Consider the following 24,282-nt stretch of genomic DNA (forward strand, 5'->3'; position numbering starts at 1 on the left):
TCCCAAGTACAATTCCGCATTGTCCTAATGCTCGATGCTCAACTCTTTCTGGGAGATGAAAAGTCCTCTCGGAATGAATTTTGGAAACTAGGCATTTGCTTGTTAAGTTAAACGCCATGTTTTTGCCCTCCACGGATCGGACCATATGGATTCGAAACCTATGGCATTGTTGGTGACGGCATACTGTTGTGCAAGTGTTGCGTTGGTATTCCGACCTCGCGCAATCGCCATATCGGTAGTTAGTTAGCTAGTTAACTGTGTTAATGGCTTTTCTTTATGTAAGCTGCACAGATTGCCCAATAACACTGTCGATTTTGTTGGTGTGAGCTGCGTCTGCTCCACCTGCCACCACACGACTGCGAAGTGTACATCCTAGAGTATGTGTGAGCTACTCCCATGCTCAGCCGGCCAGGTGGGTGCGTCCTGAATGGTAAGAGGTCCCTGGAGTATGGACAAGATATGTCCATCCGTGACGTCAGCACCAGCTCCCTGTATTTGAGTGTGGGTTAGCCTTCCAGCAGTATGATCTGTAAGACTGCTCGAAGCATAGATATTTCAGGCTTCGAGCACCAAATATAGCTCTCGATTTGCTTCGATTTTCTCTTCTAATTGAATTTAGCCGTGAATAGCTGTACATAGCCGGTCCATCATCGACCCGATGACTCATCAGATAAGATCACCTGCCCCCATGCGGGGAAACTTGGCTATCCGGTATCTGATCCATCGCTCTCCGATCATCCTTCCTTTACTTTCCGACTTCTGGGCTCTCTATCCGTCTCTCATAAACCCCCTGTGATTAATTGGCGCCCAGCAATGCTGTGGCGGCATTTACAGCGTCGCCTCCCGGCCACCTTGGCTCGTCATGACATTGTCCGGTGTCGGCTTCCTCAATCATACAGCTGGCCAACACGCCTACTGTCTACCTCCTCCAAATTTCCCACGTCATCTCAATTCAGCAGGTCAGAATTTACAGGTCAGCCCTTTACTGGTAGCTGTGAAACTGGAGGTCCTACTCTCGGGCCATTAGGATCAACTCCGGCTTTTGGCGCACCCCGCATTACACCGAAAGTGCTAAAGCAGTATCTCGATCAATATGTCGTCGGTCAGGATCGAGCAAAGAAAGTTCTCAGTGTTGCCGTGTACAACCACTATCAGCGTGTGCAAGAGTTAATGCGCCGGGAGGAAGAAGCAGCCGAAGCTCTCGCGAAGCGTCAGCGGAGGGAAGCACTCGAGTTTCATCCCTTAGAGGGTATATCACCTATTGATATTTGATTCTGTTGCTCATATTCTGATTCATTCTTCGATATAACAGATGATATCACAGGCGTGCGTAAGAGTACCAACATACCTCAATCCCCCAAATCCCGCCCAAATACCCCCTTAGAGCAATCCGATTTCGCCGATACGTCACCCCTACAGCTTGAAAAGTCCAATATTTTGTTACTTGGTCCATCTGGTGTAGGGAAAACACTTATGGCAAAAACTCTTGCTCGGGTGCTTTCTGTGCCTTTCAGTATTTCCGACTGCACTGTGTTCACCCAAGCTGGTTACATTGGAGAGGACGCGGAAGTGTGTGTTCACCGACTTTTGGCAGCTGCAGACTACAATGTGGAGCAGGCAGAGCGTGGAATCATCGTCCTTGACGAGGTGGACAAGATTGCAGCTGCAAAGGTCAGTCATGGCAAAGATGTCGGCGGTGAAGGAGTACAGCAGGCGCTTCTCAAGATTATCGAAGGCACAACCGTGCAGGTCCAGGCCAAACCAGAGAAGAATCCCCGTGCAACTAGTGCCCCGAATAGCTATCCCTCCAACAGTCCCTTGGGGAATGGGTCATTTCAACCCCACAACCCCAGCCCAGCCGCCAAGGGAGAAGTGTACAATGTGCGCACGGACAACATTTTGTTCGTGTTCTCTGGCGCCTTTGTTGGACTGCACAAATCCATCATGGATCGAATATCCCGTGGATCCATAGGATTTGGCCAGCCAGTTCGGACCCCCTCAAATACTAGTGATTTCCCTGGCTCGCCAAATATCTCAACCAACCAGCCACTTCCAATCCTCCCAGGGTCTGAGGAAGAAGCGCTATATAAGAAGCACCTCCCCTTCTTCTCCTCGGCCACGCCAACTGGTTCTGGCGCTGAGCCAGATTATTTCAACGCACTTGACCTGTTAACACCCTCAGACCTGCAAAGCTACGGCTTCATCCCAGAGCTGATCGGCAGGATTCCCGTCACCGCCGCTCTCTCGGCACTGTCTCAACCCTTACTTATGCGCATCCTAACCGAACCCCGCAACTCCCTCCTAGCCCAATACACGACCCTATTCTCCCTCTCGGGGATCGAGCTGCGCTTCACCACACCGGCACTCCACAAGGTTGCCGCCAATGCCTTTACAATGGGCACCGGCGCACGCGCGCTACGCACCGAGATGGAGACCATTCTCAGTGATGCCATGTTCGAAGCGCCTGGCTCAAGCGTGAAATTTGTCCTCGTGAACCAGGCTGTGGCAGAGCGCAAAGAACAGCCTATCTACCTTGCCCGTGGACAAGGCGGGCGTTTCAATGCTATGATTTCAGCCGAGGAAAGCCAGTGGGAAGCAAAGACTCGCGGGAAAAAGAAAAACCAGGGTCAAAAGACTACAATGCATGATGGTGCGGATGGCTCCAATGTGTCGGACTTCCCGGAGTACCAGAATCGGGCGACTGGTTAAGTGTAAATAAATGGTATGCTTTCATCTCAATCCCGGCGACTATTGATATTTTTCTGGGTGGCGTTCTTCATATCAGTTGCATTGGCGGCAATCAGCGTGCAGTTTAGCAAAGCTATACTTTTGGAAATTCCAAGTGTTCATACGATAGGTCTTCCATTACTGCTCGAGCGTTCGGTCTCAATTTTGAACACAATCGAACAAAAGTGGTATACATTGCCACAAGTTACAAAGGTAGACATTGATCGAGTTTTGATACATTTCGTGGTCTCATAGAGTTATAGTCATAATACATACAAGAGCAAGGGTATCATAGAAGGTTGTGCAAGAAGAAGTGAAGTATGAGCAGTCATACGTATGTGTGGTGAAGGCTGGTTTGGTCGGAACTTCGTAGGAAATCATTTGTAGGGAGCAGGGTACTTGTTTGTGCCATTCCCATTCGGGCTTCCTGTGAAGGTAGCTGGAATAGAGGCGTTAGAGTTGTGAGATGCCAAATTGGGCGTCTGAGGTGTGATCACGCTGGACGGGGTAGCTACTTGGCCAGTAGAACGCCGTGGCTTAGAACCACCTGACCCTGACAGGTACGCCATTAGGCCCACGGAGTCCACTTTGAACCGTTTGAAGAAATGGCCGAAGCCACCTCGCATGACAGTCATATGGCCCCATGTATCCCATCGTGCTGTAGCGGGGGCATTGAAAGACGTGACAGCGACGAAGTTCCGGAAACGTGGTATGTTAATCAGTGACCACCCTGCGAAGAATTCGATGAGATGATCTGCGTCGCGTTCGACTTTGTCCTTGATTTTGAGGTTATGGTCCTCTGTACGAGAACCGTACTCATTAAGAGAAGGTGCGATGACGTTGCTTCGTGAGTTAGGCTGTAGACTGGCTTCATCGAATAAGGCCGTGCGAGGGTCCATAACGTTATTCTTGATGATCAACGTGCGGATAAGCAGCAGGCTATATATAGGTTCATTAGAATCTTGAAGCAAATAACAGTAAAGAGGTATGACATACAGTCCATGGTCTTGCGAGTGATTTTCATCATCGTGTCTCCTTTCAATCCATTCAAGTATCCGGGGAGGGAACATCAACGTCCAAGATTTGCGTTTGTTCCTGTTTGCATTCCGAATCCATTGGAGAGTGACGGCCACCCCTTTTAGGTCTGTCAATACGTCTTCGGTGAGAAGTATGACACCACCATATGGAAAGATTCGTAGATGGTGGTCACAAGGTGAAAAATAACAGGGATCAACTGATTCGAGTGGTCTGCGAATGCGAACAATCCAATAGTTGAACGAATGGGTGGGAAGCACAGAATTGAGCGGAGGCTGCAACGTATCGTATCCGACGAATGATTCGTGAAACTACTACTGTTTAGTTTGACAATTGTAAACGTGTAAGTATAGATCACATACTATGGCCACGCCCTGTCTGCTGTTCTGCACAAATTTTGCCCAATCTCCAGGGTTGTCGCTTGTTAAAACAATCTTCTCATGGTACTCCAGGAGGTGTGCCTTCAGAAGTTGCAGTTCCATTTGTACTTCTTCATTGCCCGAGGGAAAGTGCAAATAGAAAATACCTGCTTTTGAACGTTTCCCGCCTTCCTCAATTGTCGCAAGTTCTTCCACGTCGATTTTAAGGGTCTTCTTCATGAACTCTTCAACCGTTTGGTGACCCGCTTGGCCCGCTTGATCTGCGATCTTAACCTGGGGTGGTTCAGCGCAAATTGTATTGTCCTTGAGTTCACTTGCGGGCGAAAAGCTTTGGACCACTGGGGCTGGCATCTTTCGCGATTGCAAGGATCCACTCATTCCCATGCCATGGAAGTTTGACTGTCTGAGGCTGCCAGACTCTAGGCCATCATCTGCACTAGGCTCGACCCGCAGTGAAAGCGATGTATATGGCAAAAGCCCACTGGGTTGCTTACTGCGTTGGCTAGATCCAATTGCTCCTAGGACTCCTATCGGTGCGAGCATAGTACGAGCGGCAATGAGCAGAGGAACGTCGGGTGGCACTTCATCATTAGGGTGTGGAAACTTAAATTGCTGTGACCCGCGTGACCAAGCAACCCAGACAATTCCCGCACTGTTTCTTTTCCCCATAGGATAGTGAATGGCGATGAGGTCGTCTTTGCGCAGATCTTCTGCTAGATCAAACAGATTTCTGCTGGTGTCGCTGAAGCCCTCGATCCAGCCAGTACTCAGCACAGAATTCATCTCCTGTAGCCGATGTTAGCATTATATAAGAGACAAATCTACGGAGCCGGTACTGACACTAGCTTCGCACAATCTTTCGTAGTCTCTGACTGTGCACAGGTGCTTAAACCAAACCTCAACTTGGTGTGTGCTCGGATTTTTAGCGAGAATCAAAGATTGCTGGACCGGCAAACGGATGCCGCACAATCTGAAAGCACCAAGGGATCTCTTGTTGGGCCCGACAAACACGTGGATAAGAGCTTCTCCCTTAAAGCACCAGTATTGGCCAATCTTGATGCGAATAGGTGGCCGCACCTTACGCACCGGCATTTGGGTCGCGATGGAAGTACTAGGTTGACCAGATGGTCCAGCTCTGGATTCGGTGATAGCAAGTGCTTCGGCTTGGGCTAATACGTTTTCATTCAACCCAATTGAGTTTGAAGATCTTGACGCAAGCTGAGAATAATTCGGGGATGGGCTACGACGCGCGTAGCCATCACTCGTACCACGGGAAGAAGATATTGGTACTCGACCGGGGGACCGTGACCGACGAGAGGGTGGAGACCGTCGATAGAGTGGTGACCGTGACCGTGACCGTGACCGACGGGAGGGTGATTGCCGACGAGAGAACTCTGACGGTCGGTAGGTATCGGCCATGATTATGTTGTTAGCCTGTCTAGATGAATCTGGTCTATAGGTCTGGTCTGGTCTATAGCTGTCCCAGCGTCGAACTGTCTCGCGGCTCTCCTGCAAGTCCCAATTCTTAGTAGACCTTTCGAGATTGGCCATTGCACGGGGCTTGGTCGGAATGGCTGGCGAGAGATCAGTAAGGTTAGAACCCGAGAGTCTAGCAGATTTCATTGAAGTAGCCTCCGCACGGGGCCTCGAAGGCACGACTGAAGGGAAGATTGATCTAGTAGACGCCAAAGGACCGGTAGGCCTGTCGATATTGACCTGTGACAGGGGATTGGGATGAGGAGCTAGTGAGGGCGCAGTAAGGGCAGAGGTCGACCGCCCAGCAGGATTCGTCAAAGGAGCCTCACCTGGCAACGAAACGGTAGAGACAATTGAATTGGCAGAATTGGCAGGCTGGATGAGATTGGCCTGTGGAACGGGCTTGGGTTGGGTAGCTGGCGAGGAAATAGAGCTAATGGAATCTACAGGGCCAACAGGTCTCTCTAGATTCGACGGTGCAGTGGGGGCGGGCAACCCAGCCGACAAGGAAGCCAACGTAGTGGAGCCTAAGTTCGAACAGCGAGGCACCGGAGGAGCCATGACTGATGGAAATGCGATAATAGCAGGTTTCTTTGGCTGCTCTGCAGCTTTATCGCTTATTTGACCAGTATGTGGCTTTAGTCGATCGGGCAGGCTGACAAGATTCTCAGAAGCTGGTTGATTTTGGGCTTGCGGAGATTTTGGACTTGTTACAGATGGGCCCACGACTGGGGTGGTGGACCCTATGTTCGTCCTCGGCGCAAATTCAGAAGGCTTCATCAGCTCCATCTGTGACAAATCCGGTGCTCGTTCGCCCCATTTCCTATCACGGTATGCGCGCTTGGCCCCCGGGCCCGTACCAAAAGAAGACAATATTGGCTTTGGTGCTTGTGGGGGGCTCTTCTGGCGCACAAGGCCGTGCTGCTTGGCAGTGGTCTTCTTTGCGAGCTGAGCCAGTCGCGACTTTGGAGGCTGGCTTGGGGTTGTTTGCGTGTGTACAATTAAGGTTGCTGATCCTGGAGGATCGTTCTGAGTTGTTTGCGCACTGGGCGTGGCTGATCTCGGAGGTGCCATTTGTTGCTGCGATTGGCGAGACGTCGCCTTTTTTGGTGTGGGTGGGCTTTCAGCTGGAACAAACAAGGTCGAAGCGGTGGAATCGACGGAGAGGTGACTGTGAGCTCGGTGTGGTGCAATACCTGCTTCGGGCTTATGTGCATCTACAATATCGGGATTGGCCACTCGAGACGAGCCAGCCTGGGGGAGGCTTTTCTGCCGTGCCCTTTGATCTCGTTTGCGCCTTCGCTCTTCTTTTCGCTTTTTTGTCTTCTTCTCCAGCAAAGCCGTATGCTTCTCCCATGACTTGAGATCGAAGGGAGTCACTCTGCCCTCCGCGATCTGCTTTTTTTTTTCTTCCCAGCCATCTAAGGTCTCTTCCGAAGTAAACATTTCCTTCGGCTCCCAACTGCACCTGTCTATGCTGTACCCAGCCCACTCGACCAAATACTGAGTGATAAACACGCCCTCATCATCCTCAGAATCCGGTTCCACGAAGAACCTCCGTTCCGCATGGATGTCATTCACGAGGTACTCAGTTTCCTCTTCACTTGCTGCGGTAGATGCCAAAGAGTCGATATCACCAACTCCAGTTCGATCAGAGGCATTGTTCATTTCAGAATCTGATGCCATTACAGTATCCTGGCAAATTAAGTCAACAAATACTTCATTGTGCAGCTTCCAATGCCCCATCCCCAAGGTGCAAGCAAGACAGTGCTTGACTTGAAACTGAATTGCGGGCTTCGGGGATATCAAGATAGAATAAATGCCTACCGTAATTAATATTCATTGAATATTTAAAATATTAATGGGCAAAGCAAGCTAATAAGAGTAAAAGCAAGGCGAGCAAGAATAAGAACAAAGAAAGTTGATAGTTAACTAGTTACTGCCCATAGATAAAAGATACCGCCCGCGCGCCAAACGCCAACACACGTGATCCCCACACTAAGCCACAATGGGTGGGAGCGATTAAGGAGAGACACTCGGCCCAGGCATCGCTGACTATCCCCTGTTGATTCTCTATTACTTCCCGTGTGTGTCCCCTAGTTTTCTTTCTGCCTGCTGCGAGTCCAGTACTGACGTATCTCGCTTTCGCCCTCTTAAGTTTCCAAATACACCCCTCAGTCTTCACTTATCCGCCACGTTTACCTGTACTCTGATACCACCTTTCGAGCTTTACTAGCTCGATCACACTCAAAATGGCCAACGACGAATATGACGTGAGTTGACTTAGGACGACGAGCTTCTTCGTGTCTCAGAACTATATGCTGATTATGATAACCCCCCACAGTTTCTCTTCAAAGGTAACGTCGCCACCTTATGCTGATGCCGCCCTCCCCTTCCTTGTACCCCCTTCCAAAGGATCCCGAGGCTGACAGTGGAGGTATTCTGGAGTGAATAGTGGTGCTTATTGGAGACTCTGGTGTTGGTAAATCTAACCTCTTGAGTCGTTTCACCCGCAACGAATTCAACCTGGACTCGAAGTCAACGATCGGTGTGGAGTTCGCGACCCGGTCCATTCAAGTCGACTCGAAGACAATCAAGGCACAGATTTGGGATACCGCCGGCCAGGAGCGCTACCGTGCGATTACTTCTGCCTACTACCGTGGTGCTGTCGGTGCCCTCCTTGTTTACGATATCAGCAAACATCAGACCTACGAGAATGTCAACCGGTGGTTGAAGGAGCTACGGGATCACGCCGATTCAAACATCGTTATCATGCTTGTTGGTAACAAGAGCGATTTGCGCCACCTGCGTGCGGTCCCCACGGAGGAGGCCAAGCAGTTTGCCAGTGCGTTTCCCGAAAGTCGGTCTCATTGTATAGCGCTGACATTTAGTAGGCGAGAACAACCTTTCATTCATCGAGACCTCTGCTCTTGATGCCAGCAACGTTGAGCTGGCTTTCCAGAACATCCTTACAGGTTGGTTGTCTATCCTTTAACATTTGGTATAAAATGCTAATTTCGATAGAAATCTACCGCATCGTTTCCAGTAAGGCTCTCGACTCCGGAGAGGGTGGCCAGCAGGTCCTCGACCGCCGTCCCGTTATCGACCCCAGCAAGCAAGACAGCGAGCAGAAGCCGGGCTGCTGCTAGATTACCCCTCACAAGGACGATGCACCGACTGCCACGACTCTTCTTTTGCGATGTGATACTGAGATGGTCTTGATCTGTGTTGGAGTCTGAAATTCGACGGCTACAATGATACACAGGCGGGATCTGTTAAAGAAACCACACTGGAAGGTAGGGGTCCGGAATCGATGTTACCAGCTGTCGGATTCCCCTTCTTCCGTCTTTTTTTTTGTTCGCTTCCCAGTGGTCGACGAAATTGATCCCTTTTTTTTTCTGTTCGCCCAGCTGGTGTGCTTGATATGTTTCTACGATGATGAACACAGTTGCTGGTGCAAATACCTTTGTCGGGCGTCTAACATTGTGGCTGCGTGGCTTTTGTATGAAAATTCTCAAAACCGTATATTCATTCCACCCCTTTTAGTAAAATTGTAGTGAGGAGACAGTGTCAATGCGTTGAAGATAGGGTCCACGTGCTCCACAGGGCAATTTATTTCCCTGGGCCCAAGGTTTTATAGCGCCAGCGCTTGGACCTCGGCTAAGGAGAGTTATTTACAATTACAATATAGACAGGGGATTCGTATATTTCCATAAATTCAAAAAATCAAGCACAAATCTAGTTTAGGATAATACCCATGTCACGAGCAGCCACTGCAGATCGAAATTCTCCAACCTCGAGACCACGTTCATTCATGACATATTCCAACGTATCGCCAAACGTTTCACCGTTGTTGCGGAACCATTCCCCCAGAGACCATACATACTCCTCTACCTGTTCCTTCAGCAAAGCATGGTCGCGCAACCATAATATCTGACCAGGATCCAGCTTCAGCATGTCCTGTATAATATAGTAATGCGGGATCTCGTCACCCCAACCTTCATACCCTGGATCATGGGAAAGGTCATTGCGAAATCGAGACCGGTATTTGGCTGAGGACTCAGCATAATTACCTGGGTGGGCCGTATGAAAGTATTGCTGAATCGAGGTATCAGGGCCGTTCTGAAGAAAGGAGCGATCATGCGAAGACATAGAAGTTGTTGAATGTGGAGGGTAATTGAGATGGATATTGAACGAGAGTTGCTGGCTGCTGTCTGGATAACGCTTGCGGAATTTGCGTTGAATTGTGACATTACTAGGACATATGTGATTCTGCACAATATCACACATAACGAGGCGCAAATCCTCAATTTCGGCCAGCTCTTGGGTGGACCAGTTGTGGAGCAACTGGGAGCGCTCCAACACCACATGGCGAAGGCTACGAGAATAGCGATCATAAACACGAGAGTGAAATGCACTGTGGTACAGCCATAATCGGTATACTGCGCGGCGCAGCCGTAATCGCTCCTCATCGGTGAGTGAGCGACGATTCTCGAAGTCTATTTTCCACTTCTTAAACGGGTAAATCGTCTCCCATTTCCGCGCCACCTGGCCGAGATGAATAACTTGTTTCAGAAGGGAATCAGACATAGGCGCATGTCGGATGTGATGAGCGGGCTGGCTCTCATTTTGTGTCACCACTTGAATGACATCGTGAAGGGGACCATACTCAGTCTCCGCGACACTTGCTAAGATATACAATTTGCTTGTTGAGTTAAGAACGCGGTGCAATCGACGGCAGATGAATGATAGATTCAAGACATCGGAGACTGAGTCGCATGAACGAAATATATGGAGCAGAAGCTCCGTTGCAAGATGATCAATTGGCATGATGGAAATATCTATGCTGTTGCTGTAAGGAATAACACAATTAGAATGACTCTTAGAATGTCAATAATTGATGACTTACCTGATGAGAGGTTGTTTATTGTATCAGGTAATTTGGAAACAAAGACAGTTGGATTTCGAGGATTTATGTATAAATCAAGTTGGACAGCGTTGTCACGAATTGAAGCAATCAACACTTGTCGCGTGTACAGTGGGCCTATTGGATATGGACCCCGCCGTTGGGGCTAATAGAAGCAAGAGATAGCGTGGGATCAAGAGCGAACATATCGGAAGAGCAATTTCTGTGTAGCCATATAGGGCTAGTTAACAAAAATGATGCCATAATAGGTGGTGTCCAGAGGCAAAGACGGGCTGGGATGATGGATGGCGTCGAGGGCTTTATATAACGCTTAGCTAATGTTGCCCCTTGCGTCTGCCCAGGGGTCCAGCCAATCTGCCCTTCAGGTTACATTATGTACCCTGAAGACATAGCTCTCGGGATCGTAATGAAACAAGCAAAAGCAAGGAACAAATAGAAATAATCAACTTTTGAAATTAACCAGGATGAGACTTTGCCCTGACGCCTTAACGGACCATGATGAAAGCGTCGCATCAAATATACACATGTAGTCGAAACATCATCCCGAGGGATATCAAGTCTAGAAATAGCACGACGAAACAAAAACATAAACCCCCTATGCAAACAGCTTCCTTGTGTCCAACGCATCCACCTTCCGCACAGAGTTCTCAGACAGTCCTAGATCGGAGCGCTTGGCCACCCGATCAGTCTGGCCGTCTCGGCGCTGGGAGTAACGGCCAGCCTTGCCCTGTCGGATGTCGCTACGGACTTGGTTGGGGCTGACGTACTCCTTGTTCTCGTAGATGACGGGTCCACCAAAGCTGCCTTCAAGGATGACAATGGGGGTCAGAACGAAGCGGGGGCCAATCTCGACCAGGGAAACCTCGGGCAGGGCGCCGTCCTTGCCCTTTGGTACTGGCTTGACGGTCTCCTCGCCGTCCTTCTTCTTGCCAGGTTCAGACTCGCGAATCTCATAAACGCGAATCCAGATCTTGCCGTCCACTCCAAAGATACCGATGATGCGATCGACGAATGGCTTCATGCCTCTGACACCACGCTTGGGCACACAAAAGACTCCGCGCAGCATCTCCCGAACAAGCGCACGGTATTCGCTACCAGGAGCGCCCATATCCGGGCCTTGCTCATCGAAGGAGCGATCGAACACGACCAAGCCACGGCCGCCCTTCAGGCAGTTTCCTGCGAATCCAGCGCCGAGCTCGCCCATTGTGTGCAAGTTGTTGAGGTGGAACTTAATAGTGGGGCCATTAGGAGGGCGTGAAAGCCAGAGGTAAAGATCCTGGCCATTCTTCTTCGCCTCGAGGAAGAAGATAACGTTACACGAGTGCAGGTCGGCAAGAGAGTTCAGGAGAAGGTTATATCCGGCGGCTTTCTTTTTCGTGTCGAGCTTAGTCTCTTTGTGGGCATGGGGGAGGAGGCCGCAGATATCGCCCATCAGGTGTCGGTGGCTAGAGAAAAACAAATTGTCGCAGATCAGTAAACCAGTTCAGCATATATCTCAAGGCGCAATATTCATACCGGTAAGAAGCGCCTCTAGAGGTCAAGATAAGTACTCGGGTCTTGGGCATGAATCCAGAAGCAAGCTGCTTCTTCACAACCTCAGCTGGCTCGCCATCGTCGGACTCTTCCTCTTCGCTATCTGTGGTGTCGTCTTCCGCATTGAGGAGCTCCTCCATCTCGATATCCTCATCAGACATATCTTCGGTGGGCTGTCTAGCCGTCTTCTTTGAGACACTCTTGTAAACTGATGCCATGGTGATTGTTGATTGTGTCAAAAAATGAAATTGAAATTAATCGTGCAAAAGAAGGCCGAGATCAAAAAGTTGATGGCAGAATATTTTTTGTTTTCCACCGCCCTGAACCTTGCTATGTCACGTGCTGGTGGGCTATCGATGTATTTGCCGTTGTTTACCGCCCTATTTTCCTGCCAAACAAAGGTGCCTTTTTCAAATGTGATAAAAGCATCCATGAATGTATTTGTTGGTGTTTTACACCTTGCTTTATAATCTCAGAAAATGTGGTCTACCACATAATGGCTTACAATTTATTTGCCTAATGTTACTCCAAGTAGTACGCTGAAGCTCAACGGATCTAAAAAGTCTCTTATTCTGTCAATATATATACATCTCCCATTCTACTCGTGTTGTGTACAATGGCCTGACAACAGAGCATCAAAGTATTGTAGGTTACAATCATTCTGATTCCAAGCAGCCCAAACCCCAAGCATAGAAAATAAGTAGCAACAAGGTGCTTTGACTGAATATCCCAGATTATATATGAAAAAGTTGTTTGCACGAATCAAGCTTTTAGAAAATATGTCAAAGACATCTGGACAAAATATCTGGAAGGACCACTGAAAGGACCACTACCGAGACGACACCAGGTCGTACAGGCGGCTGAATATTCTTGTTTGACTTTAAAATTCTAATATCTATATATCTGACGGAAATTGGTTTATTAAAGGGTGGATGAATATGACGGAAAGCTCAATGCTCTTTGCAGGTTTGCAAAGCCCTCTTGGGTGACCTTCAAGCCGGCAAGGAGATTTGCAAATTCCAACCTCTTTCGGAAATCCCAATCCTGACCCCGATAGATGAGGCCGTATAGCAAGCCAGCATTAAATGTATCTCCAGCTCCGATGGTGCTATAGCCTATCAGTATGGTCTAATTTGTGCTGTATTACACCGACAAGGTCAAAACTCACTCGATGACTCCCAGTCCTTCAGTATGCGCGGGGACATGAGCGAAGTTGCTAGTCTTTGGTTCAAGCGCTGCAGCCCCGTCATGACCCCAAGTACAGCACAGCAAGGATCTATAAATGATAAATTAGATTATTTGTCTGGGGACTTGGACGGTAAAGCCTACGCTCGGCTTGTCTTCAACGATTGCTCCCGCAAACAATCCTCGGCAGATATATATCCGTAGTACTACTCAGCTGTTAGAGGTAATTGGAAAAAGCCAAAAATTGAATCTCACCTGGGCCCAGCCCTTCGAGTAGAGAACAACGTCTGCCTCGTCTGCAAGCTCCTGCAAGCCTGGCCGGCCTGGCTTTTCCACCTCAACACTGATTTCAGCTCCTGGAAAATGACTCCGGATATAATGAATACATTCCAATGTTACATCAGGTGCACGGCCCTGAGTCCAAGTTAGCATAATTCGTGATCGTGAACAGCTGAGCACCTAGCCAATATTCAATGCACCTCAAAATGAAACCAGGGTCGATCAGGATCAGTTACGGCGCGTAGAGACTCAACAGCCGATACGAACTCAGTGCTAGTCATCTCGGGAAGCTCGTTGTAATTGACGATTGTCCTACTACCGGTGACTTGGCTGGCAATAATGTAACTGGAAGCTGGCTCATTGAATGTCTCTCGGTAAATGCAACTATCTAGCCGAACCATATCACCTAAGCTTGATTGGATTTGATGAGATGCCACTGATGTTTTGGAGGGAAGGACAGTAATGAGATTCAAGGATGATTCGGCATTCGATGGCCCATATTGTAACAATTGGCCTAGAACTTCGAGAGTATTTGGGCAGTTCCCACCGCGTCGGCGGCTAATTTTGGATGCACGAAGCTTCTCATCTTCACCTGGGTAATGGGGGGTTCTAACCAAAGCATGTGAATACCATACTTTATAGACGAAAATAACTCCGAAGACACAGCGGAAAGAACTTACGTTAAAATTGTGTCAAGATAGCACGCCCCTATAGCTACTAAAGTCATGATGGTGATGCTGGCTAGAGTGTATCTCTGTTTCTCGGAAGAGAGAGTATTGATCATCTATTTAACCAATGTCGTTGATCACGCCGAGACCCGTGGCTTTCCAAGGTTGGGCGTGGGGCTAAATTAGTCAGCGTGTGAGCCCACTGCTTTATGTTTGTCTTGGCATCAAAACTCATTTTGTACATATTAGTTTTGTAGTACCACATATATTCCACAATGAGTCATTCTACTTATCAAAGGCATCCAGGTATAGTACTCAAAAGCAAGTTCCATGTAGTTAGTCTCTCGAATGGACTTTCTAGCTGTATCCCACTGAGAATATTAATCCCTCGATATGGTCGGACTAGGGTAATGACTATCACGTGAACAGTATATGGTGCACGCCCAACTGCATAACTTAATACAACGACCTAAGCATCTATTCCTTCTAAAAATCTGTCAGGAAAGAATGATTCTCTTTCAATCTGACTGTAAATACCAAAATCCATTGACATACCTCACCTGAAGCATAGGTATAAAGAAGCAGGCGGGATACTGCAGGATGAAATTGGAGTTGAATAAGGCAAACCATATTGATAGACCCGTACCAGGAGGCATATGATTCGCATTCATCTTAATCTCTCTTACATTTTCTAAATACAAAGCAACCATTGATGTGGTCGGCAAGCGCTTTGCATGTCAAAATGATCTTTTTATTCTATACCAGTTATATAGCCGATCTAAACTGTTCATAATCCTCCTATTGTCCTCACAACATCATTTTTATCATTCTATCAATAAGACCACCTTTTCAGCCATGGGTCAGCGGAACAAAGTCTTAGAGACTGACACTCCCACTGCAAAATTCCTATACACAATCATCAAGCAATTAGATCTGAAGTCGGTCAGTTTATTTCCCAACCATTAGGTGAAGATTAATTTAAACTTATTTGAATATGACAGGTCGATTGGAATCGGGTCGCCTCCGATGTCGAAGTCTCTAATGGTCACGCTGCTCGTATGCGGTATTCTCGCTTCCGACAACAGATGGAAGGAAACACAGGGGCAAGCAAACCAAAGCGAAAGGCCAAGAAGGGGAAGACCATGGAGCCACCTACTGAGATGCAAGGCATATTCCCAATGGCTCCGCCATTCATGATGCCTATCATGGAATCGACTGATTCTTCTCTTCCGGGCAATCCCTTTGTCAAGTGCGAGCCGGGCACTCAAGGCAATACAAATCTACAGAGCCTCCTGCAGAACTCCCCACAGATGATGTTGGAAGCTAGCACCAAAGGACAATATTACCTTCCTCAAGATTTTACCTCGATGCAATTCCAGCTGGCATCAAGCATACCATCTGGGATATCATCACCCAGTCCAACAATATCATCGTCCTTCATGATTCCATACCAGTTCCCAACTGCGCCAGCCAGTTATCCTTATTCATCGCCCAGCATTCAATCCAGCTTTGACTTGCAGGAGTTTGAACAAATGAATTCTTTCACCAATTATGCCCCAACCATCACCTGGGAACCACGCCATCCATCTCGCCAGGAAGGCCCGGCTGTAAAAATCAAAGAAGAACAGCAAACCGAGGAGAGAATACAGAGCATAGGGAACCAGGAGGACCAACCTGTTGTTGTCAAAGTTGAAAATATTCAAGATTGATCAGGTTTTGTTGGAGACTAGAAGGGCCTTCATCTTCTCATTAGCTAGTACCGCTGATTTAGTCTCGTTGTTTTCACTCACTTCTAAAGCTAAGTATGATATGATTAGCTCTCCTTACAAGGAATTATGTTTCATTTGGCAGCCGTGGGATGCATTCATAGGTTGATTTATGATAAAGTCTTGAGTGGGGAAATATACTATTTCCGTACACATTACCAATTTGCCTTACCCTTCGTGCATACCTAGCAGTATACACTGACCTGGGACTCCTCAAATAATAGGAGATAGCTATAAAAAGGATTGGGTATTGGCTGTAACTGGTACTTTGGCGAACCAACCCTGCTATCTTGCTGTGACCTGCTTTCTCTGCACTTTTCGTGCAAAGTCCCTTGACGAGAAGCCAGGTTTAGATCCTTCATTGATGGCATAACACAAGTTCATATTGACGTGACAGTCTGCAAAATCGCTGTTTGCACAAGAAATACGGGTTATCGATGTGCAGCAAGGGTATAATTGGACTATATCACCGTTAGATTGCCAAAAGAATATACTTGGATTTAAACCAAGGTAGACGAGTCGCTTACAAAGCGATGTAAGACCAACCTAGGAACGCGTCAAACGCATCAAACGCATCTTGGGTTCATTCGTCCCGTATAGTTGGCTGTCTCTTCAAGTCCAGGCTGCCCTAAATCTTTTATCTTCACAATCATCCACTCTTACTGAAGGAGGTTTGAGATTTCCTTCAGAGATCGCTGACGCAATGCCTTCTTACAAGAACGACCCTCCGGATCAGGAGTATCTAGACTCAATCAAGAAGCATACCAACAAGGAAACAAACATGGTAGAATGCATCGAAAGTTGCTGTGAGATGTTGGCTTGGATTCTCCGTCAAAATACTAAAGCTCGAGTCCCAGGTCAATCTCGCGCTCGTGGCCAAGGACTTTGGCTATGCTAGTGGAAAGTCGTTTCAGAAGAAGTATGCCAAGCTGAAGAAAGCACACAAGCTGACCAACGGCCACATCTATGGCGATGACAAGGTAAGCCAATCTCTATGTATCCAAGTAATATTGAAACTAATTTCATTGATCAGCCAGAGATCTCTTCCACCGAGGTGGCTCCCACGGAGGTCGCTCAGACTCCCCCGAATGAAACCACGAAGGTTACGAAGAGCATCATGGATATTGTGAACGAGCACATACGCGTATATTTAGGCCAGCGTGGGGCCATGGACAAGGGCAAAGGCTCGGAGAAGAAGCAGAAGAAGCATTCTTAAGTTAAGCCTCACCTGCCAAACTTCAAACAAAAGTGCTCTTCGGTTTCCCAGACTTGTATGGGAGATATTTGTTGTAGGAGCGTCATTAGGAGCATACTAGGAGCATCGGGAAGCAGTTCTTGATTGTCAGGTTTCTGTCTGGCGGTCCCATCTGACAATAAAAGACTAGCAATGCTACACAAGGTGTATATTTGTATCTTCATTGCAGGGTTTGCGGTATGATTAAGGCTGCCACAACATGGCTTTGCGGTCGGTCTATAGACAAAATGAAAGTTCGAAAATATCAGTGCCCATTCCAAAATCTATCTATTTCTGTCATGAATACTATGTGTCCAGGTGTGGCTTACCGTATATTCTGCTAAAAAGCCTCAGCCCACCCATACTTGTATAATGAATCGAGAAGAATTCCATGTATCAAAGTCATAGCATATTAGGTTGCTATTCAGAGAGCACCAAACCCAGGAACTAACAGAGACTGTAAATGACCGCGAACGAGCAACGACTCAAAGATATTTGTCTTCACCCCCCAAGCAAAGGTATGTCGTAGGCTCGATGTACAAGACTTCGAGGTTGTAGGTAGGGGTGAGTACAATGGATCAGGATCCGAAGTGTATCTTTGCTACATAATGATATCATTTGACTCTTCGACTATGACGATGGGGCCAATCTCCTCAGCCGTGACGGACTCCCAGGAAGGGTCTCTGGGGATTTCGGGATGCTTGTCAGAGCGGTCGAACTCTTCGGCATTATTCACAATGCTGAAGTAGTATTTCCTGCTGCTGGTTGTCGATAATTGTAATAAAACTCATAACATAGCCGAAGAACTTACGCCACTTCGGCAATCATATCGACACCGATATCGAGTGAGACATTGTCCCAATTGATCTGTAATAGCCAATCACATCAGCAGGTAACACTGGGTTGTAGGGATGTATTGTGAATTTGGAGACATTGTACGAAACCTGGGTTGGAACTGGCTTCCACCTACCTTTGCCTTCTAAGAATTTTCCACACAGGTCAGGAGGAAGGCGATGGCCTGCTCCTCGGGAGTATTGATGGAAGTCATTCTCGTGTGATGACGAGACTGAGTTGGACGTTGTTCGATGTGGTGAAGTACGTCGGGGTACAAGTTGGATAGCTGGGATGTGAGAGGAGCGATGGAGGCAATATTGAAAGAGTTTTGCTTGATCTAAATACCTTCAAAACAGACGCTGGCTTCTTCTTGGGATAACACCACATATTTTGCCTACAGCTCTGGGTGATAAGAAACAAGAAAGAAAATAACAGAAACCCTGTGATATTCGAATACTATAAACGATAATATTTGGTTATATTAAATTCACCTTAGCATATTTTCCAAGAAAACTTCGATGTCTTTTGTGTTTCTGGGAGGATAGTGAGGATACGAAGTCGGAAATTTTCAAACCAAATGAGTCAACATCTATAGCTCTTGATGCAGCATGCATTATGGGGTATAAGTGCAAAAAATATTCCCAAGCCAGCCTCAACATAGGGGCAGAGATGATGAATTTTATTCATGAAATGCAAGAAAACAGTAGGATTGAACATATCAAAGGGGTATCCTATCAAACAAACGTGAAAAATGCCCGTAAGGTACGTATCTCAAATGGGCAAAAATACGATGCTAAGATCGTGATATAAATCTAAAAGTCATATTCGGTCGATGAGAGTCATATATCTGCCATGACAGATTCCACGATCTTTCGCTTGTATTGCGACAAAGCCTGGTCCTTTTTCTGCATTTGTGCACGGAGCCTTGTGTAACGCTGCTTCCATGTTGCCTCGGAAACAGACTGGCTGGGATCGTCATCGTCAAAATCCAGGTCCGCCGTCTTATTGCTGTCAATATTCTCATGACTCGGACCCATAATCGCGTTTGCGTGATCAGAGGCACCGGTCCCTCCTATACTAGGACTGACATTTGCGAGCGTGATTTGCATAGAAAATTGGCCTGAAGTTTCGTACTCATGGGAGATGATATACTGAGCCCCATTGAATGGTTCTTGGGAGGCAGGCGCACCCCTGTTTCCATCACTGCGTGGGATGGCACGTTCAACCCTGATGACCAGTGACCCTGGAGTACTGCTTGCGAATCCGAAATGATGACCAACGCCAAGATGAAAGGCCAGTAACAGCGAAGGAGTGCCAAGTTGAAACCGTGAATATAATGAAGACAAATTGATCACCATCGCTGAGGCCAGAGCACCCGCCTCGTTGGGGGACAGGGTCGCTGTTCGCCCTGTCAGCCTAGCACGAAGTAGCTCTGCAGAAAGTGCATGGACAATGTCATCGATGGAGGGATTCGGGGCAGTGGTTGCATTGCTTTGTTCGCCGGAGGAAGATGGCTGAGTAGTGATACCATTCTTTGGAATATCTGTGGTGGGATATTGTCGGGAACCATTGGGTCCTTCAGACCCAGGAATGACAGCACCATTAACACCATTAACTACTAGTCTTGGTGGAGTGGCAAGTCGAACCGGCGCCCCTGAATGTTGAGGAACCTGCAATTGTAGTTTGTTGGGCCTTCCCTGAGAGATAGATGGAGGCTGATTGTGAGATGGGGTCTGGAATATTTGGGGCGGATTTCTGTCAAGGGCAAGTGAAGAAGCCTGGGTATTAGGATTGGGTACTTGTGATGATTCCCGACTAGGATTGACCTGGAAAGTAGAAAAGGAACCCGAGGATGACCCTTTATTTGGTGGTCTTCCTCGGCCTTTCCCTGCTGACAAGCCGTTGCTGTTCGGCCAAGCAGATGAAACAGCAGGGCCATGTCGTCTCCTAGAACGGCTCTTTTCACCGGTTGACGGAGTGACTGCCGACCGTGGTTCCGCAGACATGAGGACATCTGATGATAGATGACTGCGGGGAATGACAGCAGACTGTGGATAATTAGCAGGAGAGGCATCCCGGTCAGGAAGTCTCCAGCGTATATCTTGACTTTGCTGATCTGGCCCCGAACCATTCGGGAACGAGGTCGCCGCTATCCATGGGTCATTTGGCTCCATATCATCGGGGAATGCACTGAACGGAATCGCACTTTGCGGGAATGTCACAGAGTGGGACTGAAAACTACTCTGCTGTAGGGCGCCCACAGATGTATCCAACTGGGGCCGCTTGATTGTTTTGTCTTCCTCGCTGTACCTATCCTCAACCCTTTTTCTTCCCCGCTTTGGCTTCCATTGTGGCACAAGTGCCCTAAGTGCGAGATCTTCTTCCAATAATACACCATCGCGGGATTCGCTGACGAAAGGACCAGATGGCGGAAGCTGTGTATAGTAAGAATGGGGCAGGCCCATGCAATATTCAAAGAAAGCATCAATATGCATAGCACGCATCCAACGCTGGGCGAGATTAGCAAGACGAATACGGAATGGAAACTTGAGGGTAGACGTACTTTGAGCCGAACAGTGTACTGTTGCACCTTCTGAGTGCTTTGCTTCTTTTCAATGCAGGGTGGTTCGACACCCAATTCAATTGCTAGTTGAATCCATGTCTTTAACTCTTCATTCTGCAGCCGTCTTCGAATGAGCCCGAACAGGGTAAAAATGTTGAAGCTTTTTCCATCACTCCGTGGGGAGACACCGAAAGGTCTTTCTTAGATCTGATGTGTCAACCGAGGATGGAACATTAGGATTGCAATACAATATAAATGATACATAGGCATCATCGATCGTCTCGTCAGTGATTTCCCGTGGGGGAAGAACTCGGGAATCTGCGTGATCAGCAGGATCTTTCATCGGCTGATGGCGATGAGGATCAAAAACTGGGGGAGACATGGATGTCCCAGAGCGATTGGCCGATGATGGGAGTATAGCAGAACGCATGCCCCGTGGGGAAGACTGTAAGCTCCTGGGCGTTTCTCTTCGCCGTAAGGGAGGTGATTTGTTGATATCTATTTGGCTACGAGCACTTCCTAAAGAGGAAGCACTCTGCAACGTCGATTCCAAGGTCGGAGGATATCGCGCATATTGTTGAACGACCATTTGCGGCCCATTGAGCTCACCACGGTTCGAGCGATCGGTTGAGTCCATCATAACAGGGAATGATGCTTCCATCTGAAACTTGGCGACTCGGAGTGGCAGACCTCTATATTAAATTGTAGAATGGAGCTAGAGACGCGACGCAGACAAACAATCATGCGGATCCTAGGTCGCATAGGCAAGTCGTCATTATCGTCAAATCAGGAGCCAGGGCATATATGTAGGCTATCTTCAACACAAAATGTTCGGTGTATGAATACTAAGAAAAACAGAAGAAATCAGATTCTGAACAGCAATGCGCCGATGGTGTAGGGTTCTAGGAGGTTTCCCTTGAGGTGGCTGGAAGCGCCCATCTTTAAAGCTCAAGCTGAGAATCTATTTTGGGGGCCATCTAGTGCTCCCCAATGAGGACTAGCGTCATGGCCTGAGGGCGGGGTTCCTGCCTGGCTATCACGTGTGATTGGGCTCCTAATGAGGTTAGCGTCAATTGGCACCTTCTGTTATCGATAAGTTTGTCGCCTTGGCATTCTTGGCATCTCCGACCTCATCTGTCAATGAAACCGGATTCACCGGGACTGTCGCAAGGGTCAATTTGAACGAGAATAATTGCAGAGTTGTCGCCTTCGAAACCCGGTGATATCTATATTCTGCTCATATTTTTGCGCGGGGGACGTCGTGCGTACAATGTGGCTCGGGTCTCTGCAACCCACTCTCTTATCCTAGCGTGACCTTATCCGTCATGGCGTCCTCCAGTTCGCGCTCAAGGTCCACTCGCCCTATGCGGTCCAGCCGCACGAAGGTACGGACCTACCACGAGGAAAGCTCATCTCAAGATGAGTCAACAGGCTTGCACGGCTCAAGGCGTGCCTCATTATCTCTTCGCTCGCGCAGTACAACTCGAATGCCAAAATCCTATCGCGAAGATTCGACAGATGCTAGCGTTAACGGAGCCGTGGAAGACCAAGAGCCCGAAGAACTAGTAGCTGCGCCGGTCGATGCACCGAACTCGGATGCCGAGTCTGTGCATACTCGCCCCTCCAAACCCCAAGGTCCTCGGCGCGCTGCAACCACCCCGAAGCCAAAGAAGTTTAAACGATCGAAACCCAGTAGTCAAGTTGGGAGAGTCCTGCATAAACGTGCCAAGACGGATGGGGATGACCCGATATTCCTGGGATCCGGTGTCATTCCTCCTTGGCCAACTCTCCCTTACTATATCCTTCTTGACATTTTCCTGCGTGCATCGCACCCATTACTCGACGAAAGCCGTTCGGCCCGCAATGACTCCGTCAAGTGGCTACTCAATGTCGCTCTACTGTGTCGAAGCTTTCATGAGCCTGCGCTCGCTGCACTTTATTACTGTCCACCTCTTCTTCCTGCCTACAAGAGCCATGTGCTCCTCTCTCTGTTGGCACGCCCACAAGAGTCTCTCTCGATGAACTACTCTAGCAAGATCAAGCAACTCCATGTTGAAGTTGAACCAGTGCTCATTTATAAAAGTGGACCCTACGGCTACTTCGACCTTTCTCAGTTAATTGAAAAGACGCCTCGTTTACACACGGTACGACTGTATCACAAAGATGATTACACGGTGGGAATACCTCCATGGCACATTGTTCAATCAAAGTGGACTTATCCAGTCACTGTCTTTTCCGCCCTCGAGAACCGTGGCATTACCCTTCGTAGCTGGGATTGGAACAGCCGCTTTTTAGAAACTGATGCGCTCGTCCAAATGATGGTGGAAATGCACTCACAGCGCGCCTTCCGGGGTCTCCGGGAGCTGAAATTGCTCCACTTCGATAACCTCAATGAAGAAACTTCCGCTGTCAAAGAGGCTGGCCTCCTTGAAGCTCTCGAGATGCTTCCAGACCTTCAGCGACTGGATTTCATTGAAAGCTCATTGGTTTGCGGGGAAATTCTGGCCAATCTACCAAATACCCTCCATTCCCTCACGTTGAATAACTGTGACCGATTATGGTCATCAGATCTTACAGCCTATATGTCTTTACATGGCACCAACCTTCGAGAGCTCAGTTTAAGCCACAATCGCTACCTCAACATGTCTTTCATCCAAACTTTGGGTCAGTACTGTGAGAATCTAGAAATCTTCAAAATGGACCTTTCTATGCATGATGTATCCAGCTACCATGATGTCGAGCCGCACTTTGAAGATCTACTTGTCCAAACCGAAATTCCCACGTGGCCAGAAAAGCTCCAAAAAATCGAGCTCACCCAATTACGCAAATGGGACGACGCTACTGCGGAGGTTTTTTTCACTTCGCTGGTGAATGCGGCACCCAAACTTCGAGATCTACGACGATTGGTCATCAGTGCAATCTTGAAGATTGGCTGGCGTGACCGTGCCACTTTTCGTGAGCGATGGATTGGTCTTCTCGAAAAGGTGTTCCTGCGACGAAGCTTGCCACCAGACCCCAATCTCCGCTCTCTTCAGAAGCGCTCGCTCAAACCCACCACATTAACCGCAAGGAATGGACCCGACGAACTGTGCGCTGGAGTTGATGATCCACGGCCATCCACGGCCGATAGTGGACGATCGACTTATTCCAAACGCCAAAGCACTCGGCTAGCACATCAAAAATTCAACGAAACTGACGATGCCGCCAGTGGTTCTTCGTTAGTCGGGACTCCGCAGCCTGAAGTTAGGAAGATACAGGGGATGTGCGATATTGTAAACATTCGGATCGACAACCAGCGACCGACTGAGTTGCAGTTCAACGAGAATGACTTTCTTGACGATGAACTCAGTGGGGACGAGGATTGGGATGGCAATGACGATGACTTCTAGCCTACATTGGGACGTTCGAATACTATGGCGAAGTCCCAACAGAAGTGCCTTTTGTATTTATAACTATCTCGTCTCTCGAAGCTCTACAACGCGCCTCGAAGGATAAATTCTGTTTTTTTTTTTACGCCTTTTTTTGTATGCTAGGATCTGGCGCTGAGGTTGCTTATTCATTTGGGAGGGGGATAAACAGGCTACTATTTGATATCTTATTACAATAATATTTAGCGATTTATCAGACGATATGGCGCAGAGTATTGGATGATTCCTCTAATTCCATTGATGGGTA

At 48.0% G+C, this 24,282-nt stretch overlaps 11 protein-coding genes across 11 annotated transcripts; 5 read left to right on the top strand and 6 right to left on the bottom strand.

Moving 5' to 3' along the window:
- Nucleotides 1-813: 813 nt before the first annotated feature.
- N7447_007307 (putative ATP-dependent Clp protease) lies at nucleotides 814-2,709 on the top strand (the record flags this gene model as incomplete). Its single annotated transcript, XM_057231569.1, has 2 exons — nucleotides 814-1,249; nucleotides 1,313-2,709. The coding sequence occupies 2 exons, from the start codon at nucleotides 814-816 to the stop codon at nucleotides 2,707-2,709; spliced, it is 1,833 nt and encodes a 610-aa protein (XP_057086659.1).
- Nucleotides 2,710-3,104: 395 nt separating this feature from the next.
- Nucleotides 3,105-7,304, bottom strand: N7447_007308 (uncharacterized protein; the record flags this gene model as incomplete). The annotated part of the gene is made up of 4 exons (XM_057231570.1): nucleotides 3,105-3,666; nucleotides 3,724-4,073; nucleotides 4,125-4,928; nucleotides 4,983-7,304. 4 exons carry the CDS (start codon nucleotides 7,302-7,304, stop codon nucleotides 3,105-3,107), a joined length of 4,038 nt encoding a protein of 1,345 aa, XP_057086660.1.
- A 566-nt stretch (nucleotides 7,305-7,870) lies between these two features.
- N7447_007309 (Rab family GTPase) lies at nucleotides 7,871-8,767 on the top strand (the record flags this gene model as incomplete). Its single annotated transcript, XM_057231571.1, has 5 exons — nucleotides 7,871-7,891; nucleotides 7,963-7,975; nucleotides 8,074-8,463; nucleotides 8,513-8,593; nucleotides 8,643-8,767. The coding sequence occupies 5 exons, from the start codon at nucleotides 7,871-7,873 to the stop codon at nucleotides 8,765-8,767; spliced, it is 630 nt and encodes a 209-aa protein (XP_057086661.1).
- A 589-nt stretch (nucleotides 8,768-9,356) lies between these two features.
- N7447_007310 (F-box protein) lies at nucleotides 9,357-10,448 on the bottom strand (the record flags this gene model as incomplete). Its single annotated transcript, XM_057231572.1, has 1 exon — nucleotides 9,357-10,448. The coding sequence occupies one exon, from the start codon at nucleotides 10,446-10,448 to the stop codon at nucleotides 9,357-9,359; it is 1,092 nt and encodes a 363-aa protein (XP_057086662.1).
- A 692-nt stretch (nucleotides 10,449-11,140) lies between these two features.
- Nucleotides 11,141-12,296, bottom strand: N7447_007311 (ribosome biogenesis protein BRX1; the record flags this gene model as incomplete). The annotated part of the gene is made up of 2 exons (XM_057231573.1): nucleotides 11,141-11,990; nucleotides 12,061-12,296. The coding sequence occupies 2 exons, from the start codon at nucleotides 12,294-12,296 to the stop codon at nucleotides 11,141-11,143; spliced, it is 1,086 nt and encodes a 361-aa protein (XP_057086663.1).
- A 727-nt stretch (nucleotides 12,297-13,023) lies between these two features.
- Nucleotides 13,024-14,269, bottom strand: N7447_007312 (ketohexokinase; the record flags this gene model as incomplete). Its single annotated transcript, XM_057231574.1, has 6 exons — nucleotides 13,024-13,186; nucleotides 13,247-13,354; nucleotides 13,408-13,469; nucleotides 13,519-13,677; nucleotides 13,743-14,151; nucleotides 14,223-14,269. Coding segments are annotated over 6 exons (948 nt in total), but the record flags the coding sequence as incomplete, so codon positions are not given.
- A 796-nt stretch (nucleotides 14,270-15,065) lies between these two features.
- On the top strand, nucleotides 15,066-15,919 carry N7447_007313 (uncharacterized protein; the record flags this gene model as incomplete). The annotated part of the gene is made up of 2 exons (XM_057231575.1): nucleotides 15,066-15,152; nucleotides 15,212-15,919. 2 exons carry the CDS (start codon nucleotides 15,066-15,068, stop codon nucleotides 15,917-15,919), a joined length of 795 nt encoding a protein of 264 aa, XP_057086665.1.
- Nucleotides 15,920-16,679: 760 nt separating this feature from the next.
- Nucleotides 16,680-17,192, top strand: N7447_007314 (uncharacterized protein; the record flags this gene model as incomplete). The annotated part of the gene is made up of 3 exons (XM_057231576.1): nucleotides 16,680-16,760; nucleotides 16,834-16,956; nucleotides 17,010-17,192. 3 exons carry the CDS (start codon nucleotides 16,680-16,682, stop codon nucleotides 17,190-17,192), a joined length of 387 nt encoding a protein of 128 aa, XP_057086666.1.
- Nucleotides 17,193-17,811: 619 nt separating this feature from the next.
- On the bottom strand, nucleotides 17,812-18,258 carry N7447_007315 (uncharacterized protein; the record flags this gene model as incomplete). The annotated part of the gene is made up of 3 exons (XM_057231577.1): nucleotides 17,812-17,968; nucleotides 18,022-18,077; nucleotides 18,205-18,258. The coding sequence occupies 3 exons, from the start codon at nucleotides 18,256-18,258 to the stop codon at nucleotides 17,812-17,814; spliced, it is 267 nt and encodes an 88-aa protein (XP_057086667.1).
- A 625-nt stretch (nucleotides 18,259-18,883) lies between these two features.
- abp2 (putative ARS binding protein Abp2) lies at nucleotides 18,884-21,244 on the bottom strand (the record flags this gene model as incomplete). Its single annotated transcript, XM_057231578.1, has 3 exons — nucleotides 18,884-20,554; nucleotides 20,608-20,803; nucleotides 20,856-21,244. 3 exons carry the CDS (start codon nucleotides 21,242-21,244, stop codon nucleotides 18,884-18,886), a joined length of 2,256 nt encoding a protein of 751 aa, XP_057086668.1.
- Nucleotides 21,245-21,971: 727 nt separating this feature from the next.
- Nucleotides 21,972-23,996, top strand: N7447_007317 (uncharacterized protein; the record flags this gene model as incomplete). The annotated part of the gene is made up of 1 exon (XM_057231579.1): nucleotides 21,972-23,996. One exon carries the CDS (start codon nucleotides 21,972-21,974, stop codon nucleotides 23,994-23,996), a length of 2,025 nt encoding a protein of 674 aa, XP_057086669.1.
- Nucleotides 23,997-24,282: the final 286 nt, after the last annotated feature.

This window comes from Penicillium robsamsonii (genome assembly GCF_028829455.1).
Source record: "Penicillium robsamsonii strain IBT 29466 chromosome Unknown utg000003l_segment0_segment0, whole genome shotgun sequence".
In the NCBI taxonomy this organism is placed as follows: domain Eukaryota; kingdom Fungi; phylum Ascomycota; class Eurotiomycetes; order Eurotiales; family Aspergillaceae; genus Penicillium; species Penicillium robsamsonii.